General features: G+C 43.2%; 3 protein-coding genes across 3 annotated transcripts; 2 read left to right on the plus strand and 1 right to left on the minus strand.

Moving 5' to 3' along the window:
- The first annotated feature begins 203 nt into the window (after nt 1-203).
- On the plus strand, nt 204-5,855 carry imp4 (IMP U3 small nucleolar ribonucleoprotein 4). The gene is made up of 9 exons (XM_053869537.1): nt 204-289; nt 988-1,096; nt 1,170-1,253; nt 1,366-1,475; nt 1,591-1,723; nt 3,445-3,599; nt 3,688-3,782; nt 3,859-3,932; nt 5,280-5,855. The coding sequence occupies exons 1-9, from the start codon at nt 287-289 to the stop codon at nt 5,390-5,392; spliced, it is 876 nt and encodes a 291-aa protein (XP_053725512.1). The 5' UTR covers nt 204-286; the 3' UTR covers nt 5,393-5,855.
- An 80-nt stretch (nt 5,856-5,935) lies between these two features.
- On the plus strand, nt 5,936-19,273 carry araf (A-Raf proto-oncogene, serine/threonine kinase). Its single transcript, XM_053869536.1, has 16 exons — nt 5,936-6,033; nt 7,775-7,970; nt 10,291-10,394; nt 12,350-12,452; nt 12,535-12,689; nt 13,717-13,815; nt 13,885-14,029; nt 14,189-14,216; nt 14,301-14,431; nt 14,510-14,712; nt 14,811-14,987; nt 15,098-15,144; nt 15,307-15,425; nt 15,722-15,853; nt 16,035-16,169; nt 17,112-19,273. The coding sequence occupies exons 2-16, from the start codon at nt 7,860-7,862 to the stop codon at nt 17,250-17,252; spliced, it is 1,830 nt and encodes a 609-aa protein (XP_053725511.1). The 5' UTR covers nt 5,936-6,033; nt 7,775-7,859; the 3' UTR covers nt 17,253-19,273.
- Nucleotides 19,274-19,310: 37 nt separating this feature from the next.
- On the minus strand, nt 19,311-23,451 carry LOC128761923 (tetraspanin-4-like). The gene is made up of 8 exons (XM_053869538.1): nt 23,299-23,451; nt 22,567-22,646; nt 22,301-22,489; nt 21,145-21,219; nt 20,902-21,006; nt 20,725-20,829; nt 19,725-19,808; nt 19,311-19,512 (listed from the first exon to the last, which is right to left on the minus strand). The coding sequence occupies exons 2-8, from the start codon at nt 22,627-22,629 to the stop codon at nt 19,441-19,443; spliced, it is 693 nt and encodes a 230-aa protein (XP_053725513.1). The 5' UTR covers nt 22,630-22,646; nt 23,299-23,451; the 3' UTR covers nt 19,311-19,440.
- Between the last annotated feature and the right edge of the window lie 454 nt (nt 23,452-23,905).

Below are 23,905 nucleotides of genomic sequence, written 5' to 3' on the forward strand. Positions count from 1 at the left end.
TTGAATAGAAACATTTCCGACCGATTGACACTGGTTTCATTTGATCTATTTAAGCTCATTAATGTTTGCTTCACAGTTCAGACGATGTATAATAATCATTATTTTGACAGCTCGAAGTTGAGTTAACATGGAAACCTGGATTTTATTTTGAAGGCTCACAACTCAGTATCGCGTGGCCTGATTGGCTCTCGCGTTATCCAATGAGAGACGGCGTTGTACGAGCTTCCTCCACGTGAACGTGTGTCTGAGCTGTTGACTAATTTTAGTAATTTCTTTCAACGAAAACATGGTAAGTTGCTGAAAACTCGGGTTATTTGTGTCTGTGTTTTTTATCACGCTGCGTTACGCTTCAAGCCCTTGGTGTATTAGCATTGCCTCGTTAGCAACCTCTGCTCTCAGCGTGAACAAACTCGTCCATTGGTTTTTCTTCCGTGGAAAACAGTCGCCCCAAATATTTGTTGATCGACTTTGTCTTCGGACAAACATTTTATTAATTGATATGTCACATAATTCAAAACTGACCAGTTAATACGGCTGGCTGAGGCATTTCTGTTATTTAGTCTCTTAATAAAAATAACGCATTTAGTCCGCCATTACACTGCAAAGTATTATGTGTGATTTAATGGGAATACATGATGTTAGCGTCTGAGTGCTCACAAAGATATTTCAAGAAGTTAAAACCCACCCAAGTGTAGTCGTGAGAATGAACGTTATTATTCTTATTTTGATTCATCCTGAGTCCTGTGTGACTGTTTTGGTCTGACTGACCAAACATCAGTGACAAACCAGGCTCTGACTTCAACGACGAATGTTATCTAATGGTTTAACAAAAGCAATGTAGTCACCAGGCAACGACCATCCATTCATCCTGGATTCAGGTTTTTACCATGTCAGCTGGGGTCGGAACAAACTCAGCTTTGCTCAGCTGTGGGTGTAAGAACACTCCGAAGAGCAACATGCCTCATTTATCCCTGGTGTTATTTGCAGTTGCGTCGAGAAGTGAGACTGAGGCGAGAGTATCTGTACAGGAAGGCACAGGAGGACCGCCTTCGGACGATAGAGGAGAAGAAGCAGAAGCTGAAGGGTGCCCTGGAAGGTGGGGAAGGTTCTCTTTTAAACCAGTCAAATCCTCCATGTCTTTGACAACCACTTTCCTTTGTTCCATTTAGAGAATCGTCTCCTCCCAACTGAGGTCCGTAAAGAAGCTCTCCAACTTCAGAAACTCCTCGAGTATGATGATGAAGGGGCAGATGGTTTGTGCTTCTCTATTTTAGCCTCGCGTCCGCAGCCTATTCAAGTATATTTTCTGACTGAATGTACTGTTCGTTCTGAGGGAAACTTTCATCGATTTTCATCCCCTCGCAGGGGTCAGCTCACACGTGGACGACGAGTACAAATGGGCTGGAGTTGAAGACCCTAAAATCATGGTCACCACGTCCAGAGACCCCAGCTCTCGACTGAAGATGTTCGCTAAGGTCAGTAGCCGTCTGCTCTGTGACTCGATCAGGTACAGATGACTTTCTCTTTTCAAATGACTATGATTATTTATGAAGAGCAAAAGGGTCAATATGATGTCACATCCTGCCGCAGGAGGTGAAGCTGATGTTCCCTGGAGCTCAGCGAATGAACAGAGGGAACCACGAGATATCTGCACTGGTGCGGGCCAGCAAAGCCAACAATGTCACAGACCTCATAATCGTGCACGAAACTAGAGGGCAGCCAGGTAACCATTCGTTCATTCATTCACGTGACGGGAAGCGCTGATGAAAAATACCTAATACCTGATTAACCTGAAACTAACTTACTTCAACAGTTATCCACTCACTCGTACGGAAGTGTGTTGGCTCTGATGACACTCCCAATGAAATACCTGAGAGTTTCATGGATTTAAATGACCCGAATTTCCAGACTATTGACCGCATTGGAATATTAGCCGCACCCACTAAATATAAGAAGGAAGATAGATAGATGTTGTTCATGCATGAGCTGCAGCGGTCTGCAAGGCGCAGGTTCAGTGGTGCTGTCTGGGCTGTAGAAAGGTCAGTGGTGCACGTGGCTTAAAAACGTTTTTCAAAAAGTTTTGAAAACAGGCTTCGGCATCGATACCGACTCCTGAAACAAATTGGGAAATGTTCTGAACTTGAATCATGAACTCCTCACATCTTTTATTCACATTAAAGCCCTCAAAATGCGCTGTTTTCACAGCCGCTCTCAACAGCTCAGTTCCCGACCTCCAGAGATTGGCTCTGTTGCCGGAGTTGCGGCCATGCGGGTGAAAACAGCGCATTTAGAATGCTTCAAGGAGAAATGAGAAGCCTCTGGTTTCATCGCCTCCGATTTCATCTGATTTCAGCCTATAAAAAATCCAAATATTAGCAATGCTGTTGTATAAGCTACAGGCCTTGGACCGCGAGAAAAAGTAGCGGCTTATAGTCCAGAAATTACGGTATTCTAAAATCTCACTTTCCCCTGTCAATGCGTTGCTTTTACCTGAAAGACTACTAACTCCCTGTGGCGGAGGTTTGACCTCCTCTTTACACAACAAAACACAGCCTGTGTCCAAGCTCGACCGCTTTCCTAGGTGTCTTTTTGAGTGAAGTTATCAATGCATTGATGTGGTTACAGACATCTGTGTCAGAATGCAAGTGTCCAGTGTGAAGGACACTCGTTGTGGTTTAGGAAGACTTGACTCCTGATCCCACTTCCACGGGTCAAGTTCAGTCATGATTTACTGGGATGTTTGCGGTCAAATGCACTGTCTAATGCCGTTGCAATTCGATGAGTTCTTAGAAGACTAGCATGTGTAAGTCATCATTAAGTTAGAAAACTGCATCTGAAAACTAACTGGCAAAAAGGACACTTGACTCTCTCTCTGTAAGCTTACTATAAACATATCCATTCATGTGGTAATATTGACCCCTGATAACCCTCGTTTTAGTTCACCCGTTCACAACACAAGTCATATATCTTTCCAAAACATTTCTCTTCATCCTGCAATGAAAATGTGAACTTTTCAATTTGTAATAGCTGTGGCAGCCTGGATTCCTGGTGCAGAAAAGACACAGATTTTTGAAGATCATTTTGCTCTTCCTCTAATCCTGAATTTCCCGCTTTTCTTTCTGACATCCAAAGAACTGGAATGTTCTGATTGAATCAATATAATTTCTTTTTTTTAAAATATATTTTCCCAAATGTCGTTGAATTGACCCGCATTCCATTCCCTTAATGTGGATTCAGCAGACGAATGATGAATGAATGCTTAAAGTATTGCACATTTCTGAGACACTTTTGCCTTGCCTCAATGCTTCTTTTGTTGCTATTTCTCCTCGACAGGATAGCGCAGCTTTTCTGTTGCCAGCATGCGCTGACCTTGTAAAGTGTTTACAAACCCCTTTGAGCGACTTGAGGCTCAAGTTGTTTATTTCAGTTCATGTGTCTTTTCAGACGGTCTGGTGGTCTGCCATCTTCCATTTGGGCCCACAGCTTATTTCACTCTTTACAACGTGGTGATGCGGCACGACGTTCCAGACATAGGCACCATGTCGGAGGCCTACCCCCACCTAATATTTCACAACTTCTCATCCCGGCTCGGCAAGAGGGTTAGAAAGCATCTGACTGCACCTTTGACTGGCTTTATCCGGCCGATCGTTCACTCGTTCATATGGCTAATCCATGCTGCTCCCACAGGTGTCCAATATCCTTAAGTATCTGTTTCCAGTGCCAAAAGACGACAGTCGGCGAGTAATCACGTTCGCCAACCAAGATGACTTCATTTCTTTCAGGTAGTTGGCAGAGTTCCCTCTGAATGGGTGGGTGTGAGAGCAGAGGTTCTTTACACGGCAGTCTTCCTTCTTACAGACACCACACCTACAAGAAAACAGATCACAAAAACGTTGAGCTGACTGAAGTGGGCCCACGCTTTGAAATGAAGTGTAAGTAAGACTTTTTACCGGTGTGCAGACATTTGGGTTTCCTGTTTTCATCATTGATCAGTGCCTTTGTAGGGGATGTGTGTTTGTGTAAGAATGTGGCGACAGATCAGAATCACATTCAGCTTCATCAATGTCTGTGAGGATCCCACCAACTAGGAAAGTGCTTTGGTACATTGTGCAGTAATGAACCAAAAAAAATATTTAAAAAAAAAGAAAAATAAATTAATAAAACAAAACAGTTTGTCAAGGAACCAGAATTCTAGTGGCCGAAACAGGACATCAGGAATGAGTCAAAGTCATGTCAGCTCCTCACTTTTTGGTCCTGTTGACAGTGGATGAGAGGATGCGTCATAAAAAAAAAAACATCAATGTTTGTGGGATCACTGTATCTATAACAATGTACTTGCGGTCAAATTACCAGATGACCTTCAAAGGGGCTCTAGTATTTCCTAATGAAGGGTAGATGAGGTGCCATGAAACAGTGTCCTGATTTCCAGAGGCCACCAGGTGGCACTGTCTGCTGTAAAATGGTTGGACTTTAACTACTAATTCAACTAAACATTCATAATTTCTAAAGCAACAGCGGCATCTAGTGGCCTCTTAGGACACTGTTTCATCGACCCTCCAACACTGTATCTTGATCTACCCATAAGGGTATTTAGTATAGTATTTAGTAAGTGTTGCATGCTGACAAATGCTCTGTTTACATTGAAGAAATGACAGCAAAAACACTTATGCCCATGACTCTGTGCTGGTTTAGCAAACCTCATTTAGAGTAGCTTAAACAAACCTTAACTGAAGTTGCTCACGTGTCAAACCATGTGATATCGCCCGAATGAGGATCACTGTGTTTCTATGTTGATCCCCATTCTTATTTATTCATTCACTTCAGATTGATGGAGTGAAGTTCCTGTCAAGCCAGCGAGTTCAAGTCTGACTAAAAGTCCTGGCTCTTTATCACAATTCTTGCTCAGCTGCAGTCAAAATAGGAGAGAAAATCAGAAGAGGAATGTTTGGACCACAGCATTTCAACAGCAAAAAATTGTGCAAACGCTACTGTTGTCACCACATGATTCTCAAACATCTGATGTTCATAACAGAAGTGGCACTACTTCTTTTTCTGGGAATAGTCTAAGGCAATGAAAGAGTGATCAATGCAGTCATATGCATCATAAAAAAGACAGAATGTGGTGGAAATAATCATCCCTGAAAACATTTTCTTGTTTAAGCAATAAAATGTTTATGGTTTATGGAAAAAGGTCGGGGACAACCACAGCTGTCTCTCCCAAAAGTCAGTCAGTGAAAAATGCCAATTCACGCTGCTTTATTAATCCAACATTTTCACAGTGTACATGATCAAACTGGGCACCCTGGAGAACGAGAGCACGGCTGATGTGGAATGGCGACACCATGCGTACACACACACGGCCAAGAAACGGCGGTTCCTGAGCATCGAGTGAATCCCCCAGAACACAAGCTGTCTACCATCAAAATACTCAGTGATTCATGGTGCATACTGGACTATATGTGAAGTCATGTTTTGTAATAAAATATTTCCTAGCCATTTCTTTCATGTGTCTTTATAGAAATCCCCAACCAGGTCGAATGTTTTTGATCTAAGCTTCACTTACAGAATGTATTCTGTAAGTCTACTCCTGGTTTGGAAAGTGGCCTGTGTGTGAGCTGTACAAGGAGACGGTGGAGTACTTCTCCAATATACCTGGTTTTATGAGTTGAATCTCAAATATTTCCTTGAATTAAGTCACACGTCTGTCAGTTGCAAAACAATCTCTCACTTGTTGTTTATCAAAATGTTGTCAATCAACTGATGCTTTTTTTTTCTACTCGCCACATAAGAAATAACGTGTGACAATGTTCACTATAATTACGCGAACTGTCGTCTATTTATCTCACTTGGCCATTATCATTAACAGTTTTATACACGCCCACTTGTTAAATGTACTCCGGGTGCTGTCCAATCAGCACGCGCCATTGTGCGAAAGCACCAATGAGAGAGCAGCATTTCGGAGGTTTTCCGCTTTCTCTGAACTTCTTGACAGATCCTACTTTAGATTGAAATAGTTCAAGATGGCTGCCACAGGTGAGAGTTTTAATTTAAACCCAGATTGTTTTCCACTGTTTCAGCGGTTCGACACGCTGCTTCGGTTCGGTTAATGTAGCGGACCGCTGCTGCGTGTAGATGTCAGTGAAACAAGTCCCCGTTGTGTTGTTGAGCAGCCAGATTTAGTTAGCAACAGTTAATCTCATCTCCCACTCTAGTCAGCGCTGTAGCCGCAGCTAGCTCCGCTTCAACTTGTCCGCTCAGGAATTTCCACCACTTTTCCGCACCTTGCTACATTATGGTGATATTCCGACACCGTCGCTTGTTTTGCTACTGACTTTTCTTGTCGCTCTACCTGTGCAGCGAGGGACGCGTGGCCCGGACTGTCATAATGCACAGTAGGCAAATCCCATGCTAACTCGGTGGCTAACGTCATGTAGCGTTAACGTCATGCCAGTGATCTGCGGCAGCTTGGTTACTTTTGGTTGTCAAAGTCGAAATTCCCTCGTTATCTCGCGGCTTAACGTCAACGTTGCATCAGCAGTGTGAAATCCCAAGCCTGGTCTCTCTTTAGAAACGCAGTACTTTGATTATTGGTTGTTATATTTGTTGTCTTTCGTCGTGTTTGGAAGGAATCACTTTCACTGTATCAACTCGAGTTGAAGTGAACACGGCTTTTACATGTTTTTTTCTTCTTTCAAATGTTATCTGAGCTTTAGGTTCTGTCTAAACGCTGGTGGAAACAAATCATTGCTATTAATCCACTACTGGTGAGGTGAGATATCGCAGTACTTGTTTATATCGCACGTGAGAAAATACATATATAACGTAGATGTGAAATTCTGACGGAACCTGCGTCTTCTGTTGTAACTAGAATCAAGCCGCTATATTTTATGCTTTGGAAACAAAACACATTCCTTTTGTTGTTTTCTAGTTCTTATCTATTTACGCTAAATATTCTTCGTTTTTCCTTTGCTATTTGCCGCAGATATCTGTCCTTAACACTGATACGTTTGACCTTAATTTGATTGACGTGGAATTTTTGAATAGCAGCAACATATTAACAACAATTGTTGCACCTTTGCCTCTCGAGGAGCACTTATCAGCGTGCCAAGTTTGATATAATAGTGGAGAGGCGTTCCATTCCTGGGGGAGAGCTTGCTATCTCGACTTGAGTGGCCTTTGTCTGACCAGGTGTCTTAATAGAAAGTCTCCGTACTCATTACTTAGGTTGGACCCAAGTTACCTGCCTGTGGAAGTTTATTTTCAGTTCATCGCTGCTGGAAGACTTGGTCTTGACCCAAAGTGATATCAGGATAAATTAAAAAAAAACACATTCACAACACATTCTTGCTTCCAAGTAAGTCAATACTGGCCCTTGCCTTAATGATTCTTTTAGCCTTTATCTTTTAAATTACAAATGTTTTTTGCTCCTGCCCTTGATTAGGAACTTCAGTGACCCTTCCTGACCTTTGGGTAAAGATTCCTGTTGTTGAGAATGATGTTGATACATTTTTTTTGGCATATTTACTTACTTTAGATTTGGTTACTGATTCATGATGATGTCTCCTGGTTTGTTTCTTGCACAGTCCTAAAGGTTGCAAATGAATAATGAATTTTTGATTCTTTCTGTCAAGATTTTGAATGGACTATTTAGTAGTTCAAGACATTACAGCTGCATAGAGCCTTTCAAGAAATATACAACTGATCATGCAGTGCAGTGAATTTGTTCTGACATTTGAGAAGTTTCAACAGAAATCATCTCGATCCCCTGCCACAGGTTCTGGCTAAGCAGCTTCACTCCCTTGCATTCTACTGTGCATGAAGACATCGCCATTGAACAAGTTTTCCTGCTGCCTCTCACCATGTCCTCCACATCATCCTCCTACTCCTCGTCAGGAGAAACCAGTCCCGAGGATGTCCCCCGTGGCGGGGGCACCATCAGAGTCTACCTCCCGAACAAACAGAGGACAGTGGTGAGATGATTTCCTTGTCGTTTACTTGTCCTCTTCGCACATGATCCCTTTAATTGTAATTGCTGGGGGAAATTATCATGTGTAAAACATGCACCGCAAAACAAACTCCTATCCATTCACAAAGCCTTGTGCTGTATCATTCAGGCGGTGACCATAGAAATTGGAAATCATCACTTCACAACATCTGCAACAGTTGTTGAGCTTAGTGGAAATATTAAAACGTCTTTGCTGCTCTTTTTGTTTGACGCCTCTATGTTGCAAGTGTCTCAGACCGCTGAGGTTCTCCCACTAGTTCTCACTCAGCACCACAGACATCTCCATCCCTCTTCCAAAATCTTCCACCGTTTGCCCCCCAGCATCTCTGTCATCTCCGCCATAGCTGTCCAACAGTACTGCTCTCCCTTTTCACTTCTTGTCCATATGAGTCTGCTCTTATCATTTCTCCTCCTCTGGGAAATGCCCCTTATCACCTCATCTAGCTTGCTGCAGAAGTCCCCTTTCTTCTTTTGCTGACACCCTGCCTGCTGGGTGTAAACATCCAAAAGTTTAAAATCATAATGGTCTATGTCCTGTGTTTGTTTAAGCAGGGGAACACCTGTCTCTGACTCTCTCTTCATGTTTTTACTAAAACTCCACTGCATACTCCTCACTGCCGTTTATACAATAACAGAAATGGACGTCACTGACAGAAAAGGAAAATAATGCGATAATCTCTCTTTATTTATCTTAAAATCCAAACACAAACTCATGATTTCTGTATGATTTGGACAGAGGGAGGAGGATATGACCGTCAGCTGGGGTGGGAAAGTTTGTAACCATGTTCCGATCTGATATCACTGTATCAGAGCTGTTGTGTGGGTGTGTAGCGTCTTACTCGTTGGATTCCAATTGGATATCTGAAAACACACTTTAAAGCAGCATGTAAAGGTAACCTTGGTGTCCTTTTGATCTGTGATGTAACTTGATCGATGATGCTGCTGGCACAGCTGCTACTGCTGCGGTGTCTCATCACTTATACTGACGCTGGCATCTTTTACTGCCCATATGTGTTTCATCTGTTGAGCCGTTGGTGTGGCTTAGCGTGCTCTGCGTTTTGAATGCCTTTATTGAAGTTGCCATATAGTCAGTGATAAATGTATACAACAAAGGTTTTGTTTAAAGCTTATGATTGAAATGTACTTTGAATCATATATTGATCGTCGATTTGCTGATGGATGTAGACAAACACAAACTACAATGATGAATAATAGGTCTTGGCTGCTGTTTGTTGCCCTCCCAACTGCCAGCTCCTTCCTGCTGTATATAAACTGTAACTATATCTTCAGTAGCTCAATATTTCAGTCATAAATATTGACTCTTATGCGTATTATGTTGCATTATATGGGGTATATGGCACTTGCCGTTGAGAGGTGTGAAACTGTCATAACTAGAGTTCCAATTAATACTTAATTTTTTGTGTATTTTTTATGTTACACTATAATCTGCATGACAGCAATGTGATTGTATTTATTAAGTTTATTTATTTATTAAGTTTCTCGGTGAAAGCCCAGTGTGAGACAAGCAAACCAAAAAAAAAGATTTCAAGGTTTGTCGGCTTATCGTCCTTTGCTACACGCCTGTTGTCGTTCAGCCAACAACATTGTCATAGGACACAAATGAGAAATTTGTTCCTGACAACACTGTCAACACTATCCTGACAGCTGTCTGAACTAAAAATTGCAAATTGTGTACGTATACAATTACAACACGTGTCTTCTAAATGACATGATTACAAATGATACAGCACTGAACTCTAATGGAGCCATTTCAGCCCATGTTTACATGTACCCATAAATAAACAGGCAATTGATTGAGATGTTATTACAGTGTTGTATACACACACCTAAGTGACCAGTGGTTTCTGATAACACTGCGTTCCTCATCTCGCTGCTGCAGTGGCTCAAATTTGACCGGTAATGTTGAAATATGTGACAGACCCTTTCTATGTCCTTGATCAGAGGAGTCAACATGGCTCCTCCTGATGTGTGACCTGTGTCTACAATATCTCAGACCACTGAATTGTTTTTTTCCCCCTTTGTCTTTCTGCTTTTTGCATCTGAGGTTGCCTCATCAATTCATCATTTTCATGTTCTCCCTTTCCATAAGCAATTGTCACATTCTTTCTGCCAGCGTGTTCCCTGTCTCTCCTCTCCAAACGTCTCCACATGCCCCGCCATGTCAATTGTCATAGGATCTTTCACTTCACTTGGAAAACGGCTTCCTGATTGTGTCTTTTTTGTTACTTCTTTGAGAAAAATGTCTTCTTTCTTTTCTTCATCAGGTGAATGTTCGTCAAGGACAGACCGTGTACGAGAGTCTGGACAAAGCTCTCAAAGTGAGAGGACTCAGTCAAGACTGCTGTGCTGTATTTCGCCTGCTCGAAGGGTAAGACTCCGTCTCCTTAAAGATTTCTTTTGATACTTTGGCTCTGCTCATATTTGTTATTCAAACAGGATTATATGCTATTAACATGCTGCAAGAAAAATATATTCAATGCATTTAAATCTTACGCCAATAGAAGTGTTTCACATTTAACTCATTTTATTTGAATTAGTTAGCATTTACTTTAAAAGCCCAATTACAGATAGTATGAACATTTTAGTTCATATTATCACATAAAGATAATATGAAGATTTCTTTTTTATGTTGAGTTAATGTTTTGTAATAACAGTTTTTACAGTCTTTCAAATTCTTAATGTGTAGACTTTTAACTGCTGAAGCAGCTCTTTCTCTGCAATCGCTGATATCGCTGAAACTGATTCATCCCGACAAAGACGACTTGTCGATGTGCGATTGTTTCAGAGAGTAAAAACCCTGAATTATGATTTAGTTCTGTGGCAGCAGTAAACAATAGGTATCAGTGGGTAACTTGCGATACAATACGTGCCCTGGTACAGGAGTGGTCATAGGATACATTACAATTCTGCCTCAACAATATATTGTAGTAACAGCCTTCATTTAAAGGGGGGGGGGGTGCTGTAATGCTGCACAATATTATGTGCATGAAAACAAGTTTATTGTTACGACGTTAGTCCAGTTAGACTTTCAGGTTTCAAGTTTCACGGTCCAACAGAGGACTGAATCGCTCCTTTTATAAACAATTTGTAAATATGTCTTTTCTCTCTCATGTTTTTTCTGAACTTTTTTTTTTTTTTTTTTTTTTAGCTGCAGTGTTTGTCTGGGATAACGGACTGTATTTTAGCTTTATTTGGCTTTTATATTTGTAGCTAAACAATTATGCTCTCAACAAATGACTTGTTTTGTTTCATAAATGTGTCGTTCATTTTGTTCATTTTTTTAGTTATTTGGTTTGTTTGTGAACTAGGGCTGTTGTGATGCAAATTTAGCATTTATGTTCTCTTGTCTACAAAGCATTTCCTGTGGACTACCTGGCCGATATTCATTGTTGATTTGATCAAAACCATTGTCAAGTTGCCATATGAAAAAGTATTCCCATTAGCAGTAAAGGTATCCTATTCCCAGAGTTTTGATCTTGTAAACTTAACCACAAATCACATTTGGTTTCTTCCTGGTGGTCCCAGCATAATGGGAGGTTTCAGCTTTTTTTGTCACAATATAGCTAAATATGCCATATAGTCAGTGATAAATGTATACAACAAAGGTTTTGTTTAAAGCTTATGATTGAAATGTACTTTGAATCATATATTGATCGTCGATTTGCTGATGGATGTAGACAAACACAAACTACAATGATGAATAATAGGTCTTGGCTGCTGTTTGTTGCCCTCCCAACTGCCAGCTCCTTCCTGCTGTATATAAACTGTAACTATATCTTCAGTAGCTCAATATTTCAGTCATAAATATTGACTCTTATGCGTATTATGTTGCATTATATGGGGTATATGGCACTTGCCGTTGAGAGGTGTGAAACTGTCATAACTAGAGTTCCAATTAATACTTAATTTTTTGTGTATTTTTTATGTTACACTATAATCTGCATGACAGCAATGTGATTGTATTTATTAAGTTTATTTATTTATTAAGTTTCTCGGTGAAAGCCCAGTGTGAGACAAGCAAACCAAAAAAAAAGATTTCAAGGTTTGTCGGCTTATCGTCCTTTGCTACACGCCTGTTGTCGTTCTGTTTTAAAAGGACCTGAAGGGGGACCGTGAATGGGTGTACAATGAGCTTTGCTTTTGTCTTCTCCATTCTCAAACTCAGACACATTGCCACCCTCACACCCTCCATCAGAGATGCCTCCTACATTGGAAAAAAACGTGACCATTATCTATTTTTTACTATTACCTGGAATTATTCCCTATTACTTATGTCATAGTGTACAGGTTTTTTTTAATAATATGAATGTTTTCTTCTGCTAGACGTAAAAGACTGACAGAATGGGACACTGACATCACACCTCTGGTGGGAGAGGAGCTCTTAGTCGAGGTCCTGGATGATATTCCACTCACCATGCACAACTTTGTGAGTATTCTTTTCCATCTTTAAAATGTGCTGTCTTCTTTTTACTGAGACATAAAACTGAAACGCTGTTTGCTTTGTGCAGGTACGGAAAACCTTTTTTAAACTGGCATACTGTGATTTTTGCCACAAGTTTCTGTTTAACGGCTTCAGGTGTCAGACATGTGGCTACAAATTCCACCAGCATTGCAGTAGCAAAGTTCCTACAGTGTGTGTCGACATGGACACTGTTAGCAAACGGTAAGTGAGCCCTGATTCTTTGTGGAGCGATCCATTCCAAAACAAAAGGCAAGGATCAGTCATATCAAAGAGGAAGTCGCTCATGGTTGTTAAAATGAAACCTGGGTTCATGTAACTTAGGTGAATGTCTCATGAGTTCCTCTTGTTTCTGTCATTGACTCTTGCTTAAGCGACACTAAAATAATATTTTATTGCCGAAACTGATCCCAACTGTAACAGAGACACTTTAAAATTTCATTTGGAAGTTATAGTCATGAAGCTACAAGGAGCAGCGAGTGTGCAATGCAGTGAAACCGTTAAACAAGTTCTACACTGTACAAATGACAGAATATAAGAATCATTTTTAATGCTTGTCAGTGCTGCACGCTGGCAGTCTGTCCCAGTTACTAAGAAAACAGCCTTTTGTGGATGTTTCAGGAGTAGGTTCAACCAGTTGTGTCACTTGTGTTGTCTGTATAAATAGGTTGTGCATTAAATCCGCACGTCTGACTTGTTTTCTTTTTTTCCAAATGTCAGATGACTCCCCACTTATGAATATTAGTTTTACTGTCTTTTAGGCCACAGATGTGGATTAACAAAGGTGTTAATTGAAAACTGACTTATAGACTAATTCTGTTATTTGATTTCTTTGCACAACTCTTTATATGTATTTATCTATTATAACTTAATCTTTTTGGATAGATCTTAAGCCTCTCAGAGCTCCAGATATTTCAAGATATTAGATTTAAATCATTTTAACGCTCGGCTGCAGGGACTCAGCGAGTCTTGTTAGATTCATTTTAAAGCCCATCTTGTCTCGACGTTAAGACTTCAGCCAGGAGTGTCAAACTGAACCACAGACAGGCCGCAGTGGGTACAACGTATATATTTTGTTTCTGATCCCACTTTCAAAAACTACAGCAACGTTTTTATGTCCAACATTTATACATTGTTGACAATATTCATTTAAGGCCAGGTTTTATTGGTGATCTCCTCTACAAAGAGAATGAACGGCCATTGTTTTTTTTTCTTCCAATTTTCTTTGCAGGTGTGACCCCAGCCCTTGCACAGATGAGTACCCTCGGATAATATTGGCAGAAAGTTCTCCATCCCAAAGCAACATTGCCTTAACGCCGGAGCCTGCTGGGTGAGCTCCAGCATGTCACCCTCACTGCCACACATTAACTGGATCTAATCTTTTCTCCTCTTGTCCCAGGATGGACTTGCTGTCCCCAACCTCTGCCTTTCGATTTCCCATGCCCAGTGGAGACGGTCAGTCTCTGCAGAGGCATCGATCCACCTCCACCCCCAACGTTCATATGGTCAGCACGGTGGGCCCCGCTGGTGCCAGCATCATAGAGGTCAGCAGAGGTCACCGCTGTCTGTGTTTAAATACTTGCTGTGACAGCGTTCGATGAGCAGAAGAAAATGAAGTGAACTAAATAGTGCTTTCATTGTTGATGTCTTCCCATTACACGTGTATGTCCAAGTAATCATTGAATTTCTCCTTGTTTTCTCAGGAAGTACTAAAGTTTAACAACACAATAGGTAAACATTCATAGCATCATTCTTGGTACCAAATAACTTTCTAGTTTGTCGTTTTATACAAGGCGTTCTTTGTCACACTTGCAGGACCAGAGCCCTCACCCAAGCTATCCACCAGCCCCCCCTCTTCTCTGGGCTCCCCTGGAAGGAAGCCACCCAAATCCCCATCAGAGCACAAGGAACGCAAGCCCTCATCCTCTGATGATAAAAAGAAAGTGGTGCGTTTCCTTTGTGCTCTTTTATCTGTGATGCATATGTGTTTCTGTCCAGAGTAAACATGTGGCACGGTGTTTCAGCATCGAGGAGGGTATCGGGACTCTAGTTACTACTGGGAGGTCCACTCCCGCGAAGTCAACATCCAGAAGAGAATAGGGGCAGGTTCCTTTGGGACCGTCTTTAAAGGAAAGTGGCACGGCGATGTGGCCATCAAGATCCTGAAAGTCACAGAGCCCACGCCCGAGCAGTTACAGGCGTTCAAAAATGAAATGCAGGTTTTAAGGTTTGTACTGTTTTTTCACCTACACCGCTGCAGTGGTGTTCTTTAATGAACTTAATCCTGAATGTAAAAGCTGTGCTAAAGTGGTGTTCTCTTTGTAGAAAGACCCGGCACGTCAACATCCTGCTGTTCATGGGCTACATGACCAAGCCCAACTTCGCCATCATCACGCAGTGGTGTGAAGGCAGCAGCTTGTACTGCCATCTGCACGTCAGAGAAACCAAGTTTGACACCATGCGACGCATCGAGGTGGCTAGGCAGACGGCACAGGGCATGGAGTAAGAGCCTTGGTTTGACACACTGCAGTTGATATATGCTGACAAAGATTCAATAATTCAATATTTACCTGTAGACTAACTGAAGCACTGACTTTTTTTTTTCTTTTCAGTTATCTACATGCGAAGAATATTATCCATCGAGACCTGAAATCAAATAGTATCCTTTTGTTTAAATGTGTGTGATTCAGCTCCCACCATTTTGTACTTGTCCTCTGCCATTCCTCTGTCTGTAGTGTTCTCTATTGTCCCCATTTAACGCCCTCAAGTTTGTTTTGTAAACAGTTCTGACGATGTGTTCTTGGCCTGAGCTCTGTGACAGATATTTTCCTCCATGAGGGCTGGACTGTAAAGATCGGGGATTTTGGCCTGGCCACAGTAAAATCACGGTGGAGTGGCTCGCAACAAGTAGAACAACCCAGTGGGTCCATTTTGTGGATGGTAAGATGATTGGCTGTTGAAGTCACATGCGTGTCATGCAAGATATCTGAGTCCGCTTCTGCACAACACACTCCTCAGTAATTTTTCTCCGACAAGGTTGTGTTTTTCTGGGATTTATCTGTCTGTCTTTTATCAAAGTAACACTTTTGGGCGGAAGTTTCAGGATCCGGCAACTGCAACCTGCTGCCCCATTGAGCTCATTTAAATTTGAGCAAAACAATGTCTACATTTCAAACGCTTTAAAATAGGTTTAAAATTATAGAGACCGTGACTCCTCCCCCTCTTCATTGCACCAGGCTCCTGAGGTGATCCGAATGCAGGACCCCAACCCGTACACATTCCAGTCTGATGTCTATGGATATGGAGTCGTGCTGTTCGAGCTGATGTCTGGGACACTGCCTTACTCTAACATCAACAACAGAGACCAGGTGAGAAACTCTTCACTGTACTGTGATGTGTGTTTTAATCTGTCAAGGCTTGGATTTTGAAGCTGAAAAAAAAACAAAATAATAATGGTAAACAATGGGACTAATGCATGGAAGGACTTGTCACTGCTGAAAATGAAAGGGCACAACAGATCACAGCGAAGCTTCTGTCCTTGCATCGCAGATCCTCTACATGGTGGGACGTGGTTATCTCTCCCCAGACCTGAGCAAGTTGTACAGCACCTCACCCAAGTCAATGAAGAGGCTCATCATCGACTGCTTAAAGTTCAAACGCGACGAGAGGCCGCTGTTTCCTCAGGTGAGGAGAACGACTTGGGCTTGATTCTAACAATGAACATGTTCCATCAGTTGTTTAATTTTAGATGGGTCGGGCCTCAGCTGACCTTTAGACCACGTAGTAAACTTTACTTCATATGTAATGCTGACATTCCATGATTCTAAGACGATGTGGTCTATTTCCAATTTGGGGAAACGTTCATGAGCCGCAGTGATATTTCTCCATCTGCCCAGGGGTTTGGCCAAGACATGGAAACATGGATTGGACTGAGAATCAAGGCATCTCTGCCTCAACATTAGTCGCCGTAAATGCATAACTCACCTTCATTGTTCAAATAAAGTGGTCCATATTTCATAGTTCGGAAAGTCTGAAAATGAAATGTGTAATATTTGAGATGAAATGACAAAAATTATTTTAAGGTGACACAGTCTATCGATATTCTTTGTCATATTTGAGGACAGGATATCTTGAGTTTTGGAATTAGTTTGTAACCGTCTCATGCGTCTCCAGTCTTCATTCTTTAGTCAACCTTGCGTCAGTGACAGGCTGCCGCTCAGCCTCTCAGGGTTTTGTGCAAAGTTTAAAAAATAAGGCCAATCGTATGGCGCTCTTGACATGGATCACCAGAGTATTCTGCGCTGCCAAAGGCGACATTCTCCACTAGGTGGCGCCCCCTCCTCGACCACTGACTTCAACTTCTTCTGTGTCGCTATCTTTAGATTTCTATTCATTTTGATGTGAACATTGCTAATATTCACTCCTAAAGAGATGGATTTATTATTCAAATTCAATCCAGTTCAGTGATATATTCAATTCAGTGATATCCCGAGTTATGAAGTGGAATCTTGAAGGTCAGGTTCGGGTTACTCTGCTGAGGGAGCTCAGTGTTTGGATCAGCGAAACGAGTTGGTGTTAGTTGTCTGAATGAGGGTTGCTCTGAAGTTGTTCATGTCTCCTCCTCAGATCCTGGTAGCCATAGAGCAAGTCCAAGACCTGCTGCCAAAAATCGAGCGAAGTCGCTCAGAGCCATCGCTGCACCGGGCCGTCCACGCCGAGGACCTGAACCCCCTCCTGTTCCACACCACACGGCTAATGCCCCTCTAAGCCTCCCCTCCGTCTGCGGGCCAACACCAGGGCCACCCCCCAGAACCTCCCAGTGGTTCCAGCTGGCTGTGGAACCAGAACTCACACATCCCACCGGCGCAGAACTCTGCACCTGCAACTTTGTAAATGTGTTTAGACCTGATCTTCCACTTGGTAGACGCTTCTGAGCAGGTAACAAAAGTCTTACTGTGACCACTTGTTTTGAAATCAGTAGTTAGGCTGTCGAGAAGCAGCTCGGTTAGTTAGTCACACGAGCTGGAGCCAGATAAACACTCGAGACAATCCAGGTTGGTTCTGTTGCGCAGCGAGAGTCTTCAGCGACACTTGACTGACCAATTCACAGCAACACTGTCGCAGCTGGGAAGCAGCAGGTCCTCGTGCATCACCTTCAGTCAGTCAGGAAGCGGCCACTTCACTGTGCGCTGCCACGGGTGGCAGGTCGGCACCATGAAGCCATGGAGGCTGTCACTCCTTTGACCCTGATGTTGAGCCAGGTCCCACTCTTGCCGTGTCACTTGTCAAAATAGCATTCAATATTATATTAAAATGTCAGTAAAAATACATTGGACCACATTGACTTGCTTCTGAGCGACACACTTCAGACCTTGGCTACAGTGAGAATCTGATATTAAACAGTAAAGTCAGGTGCCGAGGCTCACGAGTGGGTCGAAGGTCACCAGCAAGTCCATGACTTTTCCATCTGACTCGTGCAAGTGAGTGTGTGTCAACCGACCACACTAGAGAAAGCACAGTCTCGCATCATTAGCCAAGAAAGACACACCTCACTATTACAGTCACGTACGATCTCACGTCTCATCCAGGATCAGTCTGGACGTCGCTCTGTGAGGTCGTGGTGTGATTGTTTGTTGGACCCGTGCCTTGCTGAAACCACAACTTCAAGCTGAAGCACAACAACTGTGTGTCGTACTTGAACCAGGCCAAAGCTGCTGCTTCTCCCCTCTCTGCATGTGAAACCCTCGATCAGTGAATCCAAGCTGTTTGCTCCGTCACTGAGACCGACTCGTCTGACCTGCAGAACGTTGTGTCGTGACAGATCTGGTCGAGTCCTCACCCCACAGTCAAGCCTGAGGGAGGTGTTCCGGGTCATTCACAGATATTTCAGGCAGATTGTGAGCTCGAGTCAGTCCAAGTAGGTCGAGATGGCGCATGAAGGGTCGTGCAATTCTGAAGACTCCAGCTCCTGCTGGTGTGCAGTGGTCAGTACCCGAGGTGGGAGAGCTTCAAATGTGGGTGGCTCCTCTGCACTGGATCTGATCATCGCACACACCTGCACTGGGGTCTAGGGAGGCCTGTTCAGTTGGGCCAGAAAAGATAATCCATTGGCTGCCGACTCTGTGATGTTGGTTCCACATATTCAAGCTTCGTGGTGGCAACTCCAGGACTCGGGCTCCGCTCCGGCTCTGGAGGTTGGCTGCTCATCACAGGCTTCCATTTCAACTCTGGTCGCTGCGTCTTCTTTATCTCTCGCTGGCGGTTTAGTTTCTACACACGGGTTTGGAAAAGAGGTGGAGCAGTTGTCGGACCCGCTAGTTAGCCGCAGTCAGTTAGGGGCTGGGTACCCTACCTACCACTTGTTTCTCACACTCTAGTCAGCCAGCTGTGGTTGGGCGTGGGCTTTATTTATTGTGCTCTCTGCGGGGACTCGGTCAAGCGTCAAGTCCTCGCCAGCTGCTCTCTTCGGTACCTGCTCGCTTTCTCTCAGACGGATGGCGCCAGAGGAACGAGACCTTTCCTTCATATCCGTAGGTGGATGGCAGTACTTGTGTGACTAGTGTGGAGGTGTCGGGGTGTTCGTTTGCAATAAATTCTGCTGTGTACAGTTACATTTTTTAATGATGACAATTGTGCTTGTTTCTATATTCTATTTTGGATTCAGAAAAAAAACAAGTTTTAAAATGTAAAGGAAATCTTAGTTGTTTTTAGTTGTTTTTTTTGTTTTTCTTTTGTCTAAAAATATTGATGCCGGTTTTATTCTCTAAATAAATGGATTCATCTGTGAACTGTGTGTTTTCCGAAGAACACTGATGTGAAACGATGAGAAGAGGAAGTGGTTTTATTTCTCACAAGAGGAAGAGAGGAACAAAGCTTTTATAGATCGTTTCTGTGGGCGCGTTTCAAACCCCTTTCATTTTCTGTACAAGGTCGGAGTGGAGGGGGCGGGGCTCCGCTATAATTTGTACCCCAGACCAGACTTGCTGATGTGGCAGAAGAGCGTCATGGCGAAACACATTCCCAGCACCTGTCGGATCCCAAACAAGGGTTCATTTATTCATCTCATTTTTATTCTGTGCAACAAAGTACTAAGTCGCGCCTCAAAGACTTCAACATCTTGTGCTGTTGAAATGAGGTTTTTCACACGACTAAGTGAAGAATCTTGAGTCCAAACAACTGACAGTGATATGTTTCATGATGTAGGTTTCAAGTGAATCATGTAAGAAAAGCTGACTTCACCTCAATGATGCAGATGAGGATGACACAAATGCCGATGATCAGGAAGTTCTCCTCAAACCACCGCTTGGTGACCTCCAGGCAGCCCTGCCACCACAGCACAGTCAGGTGAGACAGACAACTGCTTTATGACTCAGTCACGCCGAGAGCTGAGCCTGGAATATCTGAACAGGAAGTGGCTGGGTGGGTGGCTGCTGAATTAACCGGTGACTTTAGTGACGCCGTCTTGTTGAATGGAGGAATATTTGATATTAATATGAATGTTCTGCGCGAGGATCCACAGACAAGACGTAGTCACGACACCAAATTTCATGAGATTTTTCGCCAGATTCAATATCTTTTACATTGAGTAAATAAAATATCCACTTTTTTTATTTTTACAATAACATAATTCAATTTCACTATGACAAACAAGCTGCATGGTTGTTTTCATAAAAACACCAAGTGTGTTTTCAGTGGATGCATTTATTCATAAAATTAATCATAACAAATGTAATTTGAAAAGAAAATAAAAGCTAAAATTATAGTAATATATTGAGGAGAAATTAAGCTACAAAATCATGTTTCAAAGATGACTTATTTGGGGTTGGAAATAAGACCAACATTACTATATATATATATATATATATATATATATATATATATATATATATATATATATATATATATATATATCACACACACTGTATATAGTCTGTTGCTCCTAATGGGGAGTCAAGATGAGGTCGCGCTCCAACACATCACTTCTTTTTTACCGAGGGTGGTCTGTTATAGCTCTGTTGCATGAGTTACAAGGTCACAAAAAAAAAATGTTTGGGATGAGCTGGTGAGGCTTCATGAAACACTGTCCTCATTCCCAGAGCCACCAGATGGTGCTATCAACCCAGAAATCTGAGGAATTGAACAACAAACAAAACTTTGAACCAAGACTGGACCCTGTTTCATGAAGCCTCCTCTGCCCATCAGTAATGCTACACTAGCGCCACCTAGTGAGAATGCTGACCTCCTTTTTGAAGGGCGGCTGTGGGATGGAACAGGTCTTCAGGCAGCAGGACTTCGGCACCTGATTTCCCCAGTCGGTGTGATTGTTAATTCCACAGCACTGGAACTGGAAGTGAAGAGCAGAACGGTCAGATCCAGTGAGGAGGGAGGGGAGGGTTCCTCTATGGGCGGGACTCACTTCCTCCTGCAGCAGGTCCCACTCTGAGACCACAGTGGTGTTGTTGGCCGAGTCTTTGGCTCTGTCCAAACCGTCTCTGAGATCTTTCTGCACCCACACACCGATCTGGAGACACACACACCACAGCCAGTATGTTCTCACCTCCCCTGCAGCTCGCCGAGGTCAACACACACACACACACACACACACACACACGTCGCTTCGACTCATCACTCAGTCAGTGGTTACAGGAAGTGACATCACCTGTGTATCATAGACGAGGAGCAGACTCGCTGCCGTCAGCTCCAGCAACATGAGCACGAAGAGAACCAGGAAGAACTGTGGACACACCAACAAGGTCAAGTGTGTGTCTATAGTGCAGCGGTGGTATGGGCTCCAGGCTTGTTGTGGGCTCATGAAAAGTTTGGGATTCTCTACAAAGATTTCTGGATTTGGATTTCTGGATTTATTTAACCTTTTTTTCTGGTTGATTAATTGTCCCGCAAATGCCGATAAATGATACAATTGCCAACGATATTTTTAGACTTTAAGTGAGCAGTAATTTAATGATAATATATTTGCTTTTACCATTACCAAAAAAACATTTAATAGCTCTTATGTTTAATAAATATGTAATAAAAACATGTTTAATATAAACAAATTGCAGTTCAGAAAAAAAAAAAGTCCTGAAAATTCTTTTCTGTACAATCTTTGTTAATTTGACAAACATGTGTTTTAACAAAACTGATCGGCGGCGTTTCAATGTATTTCTATCGTGTTTTCCCTCCCTTTCGTTCGACAACATTGTCACGTGTTTCTCCTCTCGATTCTCGATACCTCCTTGACTGCTATAAGACAAGAGGGTTCACATCGATCCGTGGTCTTTTCTCGTTGTTCTGACCAGAGTTAGTGCGCGGTTGTTCGACTGAGTTCATGCTGGTGCGTGCTTTCTGAAGACGTGTGTTTTGTGCTCGCTAGTGAAGCGTGAGAAGAGGAGCTTCTGTGTGGGTTTTGGTGAAATCTGAAGGTGTGAAGAGTCAAGCGCTGGCGCAGCTTGGTGCGGGCCTGGTTGATAGAAGCTCACGCTCTGGTGAGTTGTGGATTTTTGAAATGGTCGTGCTGCAGAATAGTTTTTCTTTTGAGATTGGTTGTTTATTTTTCAAAATGATTGGATGGTGCATGTTTGTGTCAGTGAGTGTGGAACGTCTGGGTTTCGTAGTGTTCAATTTTGTGTTCCTGGGTTTGCTACACTTGTGAGGACATCTTTGTCAGTGCCCTCAGAGTTGAGGCCCAATTTCAGGCTTGACACTTCCGAATAACTGGGTTTGGTTCAGGTGAGCCATGTGTTTCGGAGGGTTTGACAGGGTGCTGGCCCGGCGAGGTCCCCACAAGGCCAGCGGTGTGTGTGTGTGTGCGTCACCGTCAGCAGCAGGCAGCGGTTCTCCCTCAGGGCCCCCAGGAAGCCCAGGAAAGACACGGCAGTGATGACGATACCGCTGAACACCAGCAGGTTGTCCACGGCAAACTGGGTCAGGGACGGGGTCAGGGCCTCCAGGTGAAAGGTCATCTTCATGTAGATGCCAAAGCTGAGCACTGCGATGCCGCTCAACTGACCCCCCCACACAGACACACAGAACGTCAGCGCCGCCATCACATGACCACCACAAGACGATGAGACATACGTACGAAACACAGGAAGTTGGCGACACACATGGTGTACTTGAGGCAGCGGAGGCAGCCCTGCGCCATGATGCTGCTGTCTTCACCTGCAATGACACCAACTGTGACCGCAGGCTTGTGAGGCTCCTCTCTCTCTCACTCACTCACTCACTCACACACACTCGGGTGTGGTGCGCTTTCCTGTGGGTGTGTCGAGCGCAGCCAGCGCAACAGTCACCACTCTGACTCGTCCGCAGTGGTCAGTAGCTGGAGTGTGGCTCTGGACACGAGAAGGCGTGTATCACCTCCAGTGAGTCCAACGACCGGGGCCCGGCCCCACAGACTGGACGCAGAGGTGAACACGCTGGGTCTGGTTTCTACTCTGTTCCGGGGACCCCAGTCTTGGCAGGCCCATGACTTTAGTAAAAGATGCCGTGTGTGTGTGTGTGTGTGTGTCTCATCAGTTATTCTGGCGTGAGTGGGAAGTGAAGCCGTCACGACTTCCTGTCACAAGCAACTCACCACTGCCCGACTGTAGCTGTTTCCAGCATCTTTGTGATTTATCACCACCAGTTCACACCTCAAGCCTCTAAAGGCTCCTCGGATCATCACATGAAAACACTTCCATCGACTCAGCGACGTCACCGAGCGGGTCGACTTCATCTCCACGGCCCGAGGAGAGAAGCGCGCGCCGACGCAGCGGGATATCGGCAGCTGACAAATCGGCATCGATTCCCGGTAACAGCGCGAGGTTCTTACCAGTTTGGGGGAGAATATTCGGCCGCTTCAGGGCTGAGATCCGCCTCGGACGCCGAGTTGCTCTGAGCTCTCACAACTTCACTTCCTCTTTCAGTTCGCAGGCAAACATCTGTGGGAGCGACTGAAACTTCCGAGACGTCACCAGAAGTGATGACGCGCCGCAGTCCCGTGTCTGAGGCTGCAAATATCTTTGCTCCGAAGATTAGAGGCAGGATGAAACTGAAGGATGAGACTTCTGTGGTTTCACTCAAAGAAAACAGTACATTCTATTTATATATAATATATATATATCTTTTTTTTATTTAGTTATTAGGGAAGGGATTCAATTAAAAAAAATGTAATTAATTAGAGATTCATTCATCTCAATTGCAGTTTAATCGTATAGGAATATTTGCCACAAGAAGCCACATTTTTCAATTTGAATTGGTATTGTACTGAATCATATGATACATACATGCATTTGAATGACAAAATATTATATAGCGTCAATTTGACAATGGCACAATGAATCACCATGGCGGCTATATTCAATTGATTTAAACTAAAGCTCTTTTAATGTCTTGAAAATATTTCTATACGAATTTCAAGTCCATTCAGAGTGGTGGAA

The sequence above is a fragment of the Synchiropus splendidus genome, chromosome 7 (genome assembly GCF_027744825.2).
Source record: "Synchiropus splendidus isolate RoL2022-P1 chromosome 7, RoL_Sspl_1.0, whole genome shotgun sequence".
Taxonomy (NCBI): Eukaryota; Metazoa; Chordata; class Actinopteri; order Syngnathiformes; family Callionymidae; genus Synchiropus; species Synchiropus splendidus.

Coding starts and splice junctions, on each gene's coding strand:
- araf (XM_053869536.1), top strand. CDS start 7,860: ATGTCCTCCACATCATCCTCCTACTCCTCGTCAGGAGAAACCAGTCCC. Junction 12,690..13,716: donor ATGGACACTGTTAGCAAACG/GTAAGTGAGCCC, acceptor TTTTCTTTGCAG/GTGTGACCCCAGCCCTTGCA. Junction 14,030..14,188: donor CTGGTGCCAGCATCATAGAG/GTCAGCAGAGGT, acceptor TTGTTTTCTCAG/GAAGTACTAAAGTTTAACAA.
- LOC128761923 (XM_053869538.1), bottom strand. CDS start 22,629: ATGGCGCAGGGCTGCCTCCGCTGCCTCAAGTACACCATGTGTGTCGCC. Junction 20,830..20,901: donor GGGACCTGCTGCAGGAGGAA/GTGAGTCCCGCC, acceptor CTTCACTTCCAG/TTCCAGTGCTGTGGAATTAA. Junction 19,513..19,724: donor TCCTCATCTGCATCATTGAG/GTGAAGTCAGCT, acceptor GGGATCCGACAG/GTGCTGGGAATGTGTTTCGC.
- imp4 (XM_053869537.1), top strand. Junction 1,254..1,365: donor TGATGATGAAGGGGCAGATG/GTTTGTGCTTCT, acceptor ATCCCCTCGCAG/GGGTCAGCTCACACGTGGAC. Junction 3,933..5,279: donor CCCACGCTTTGAAATGAAGT/GTAAGTAAGACT, acceptor ACATTTTCACAG/TGTACATGATCAAACTGGGC.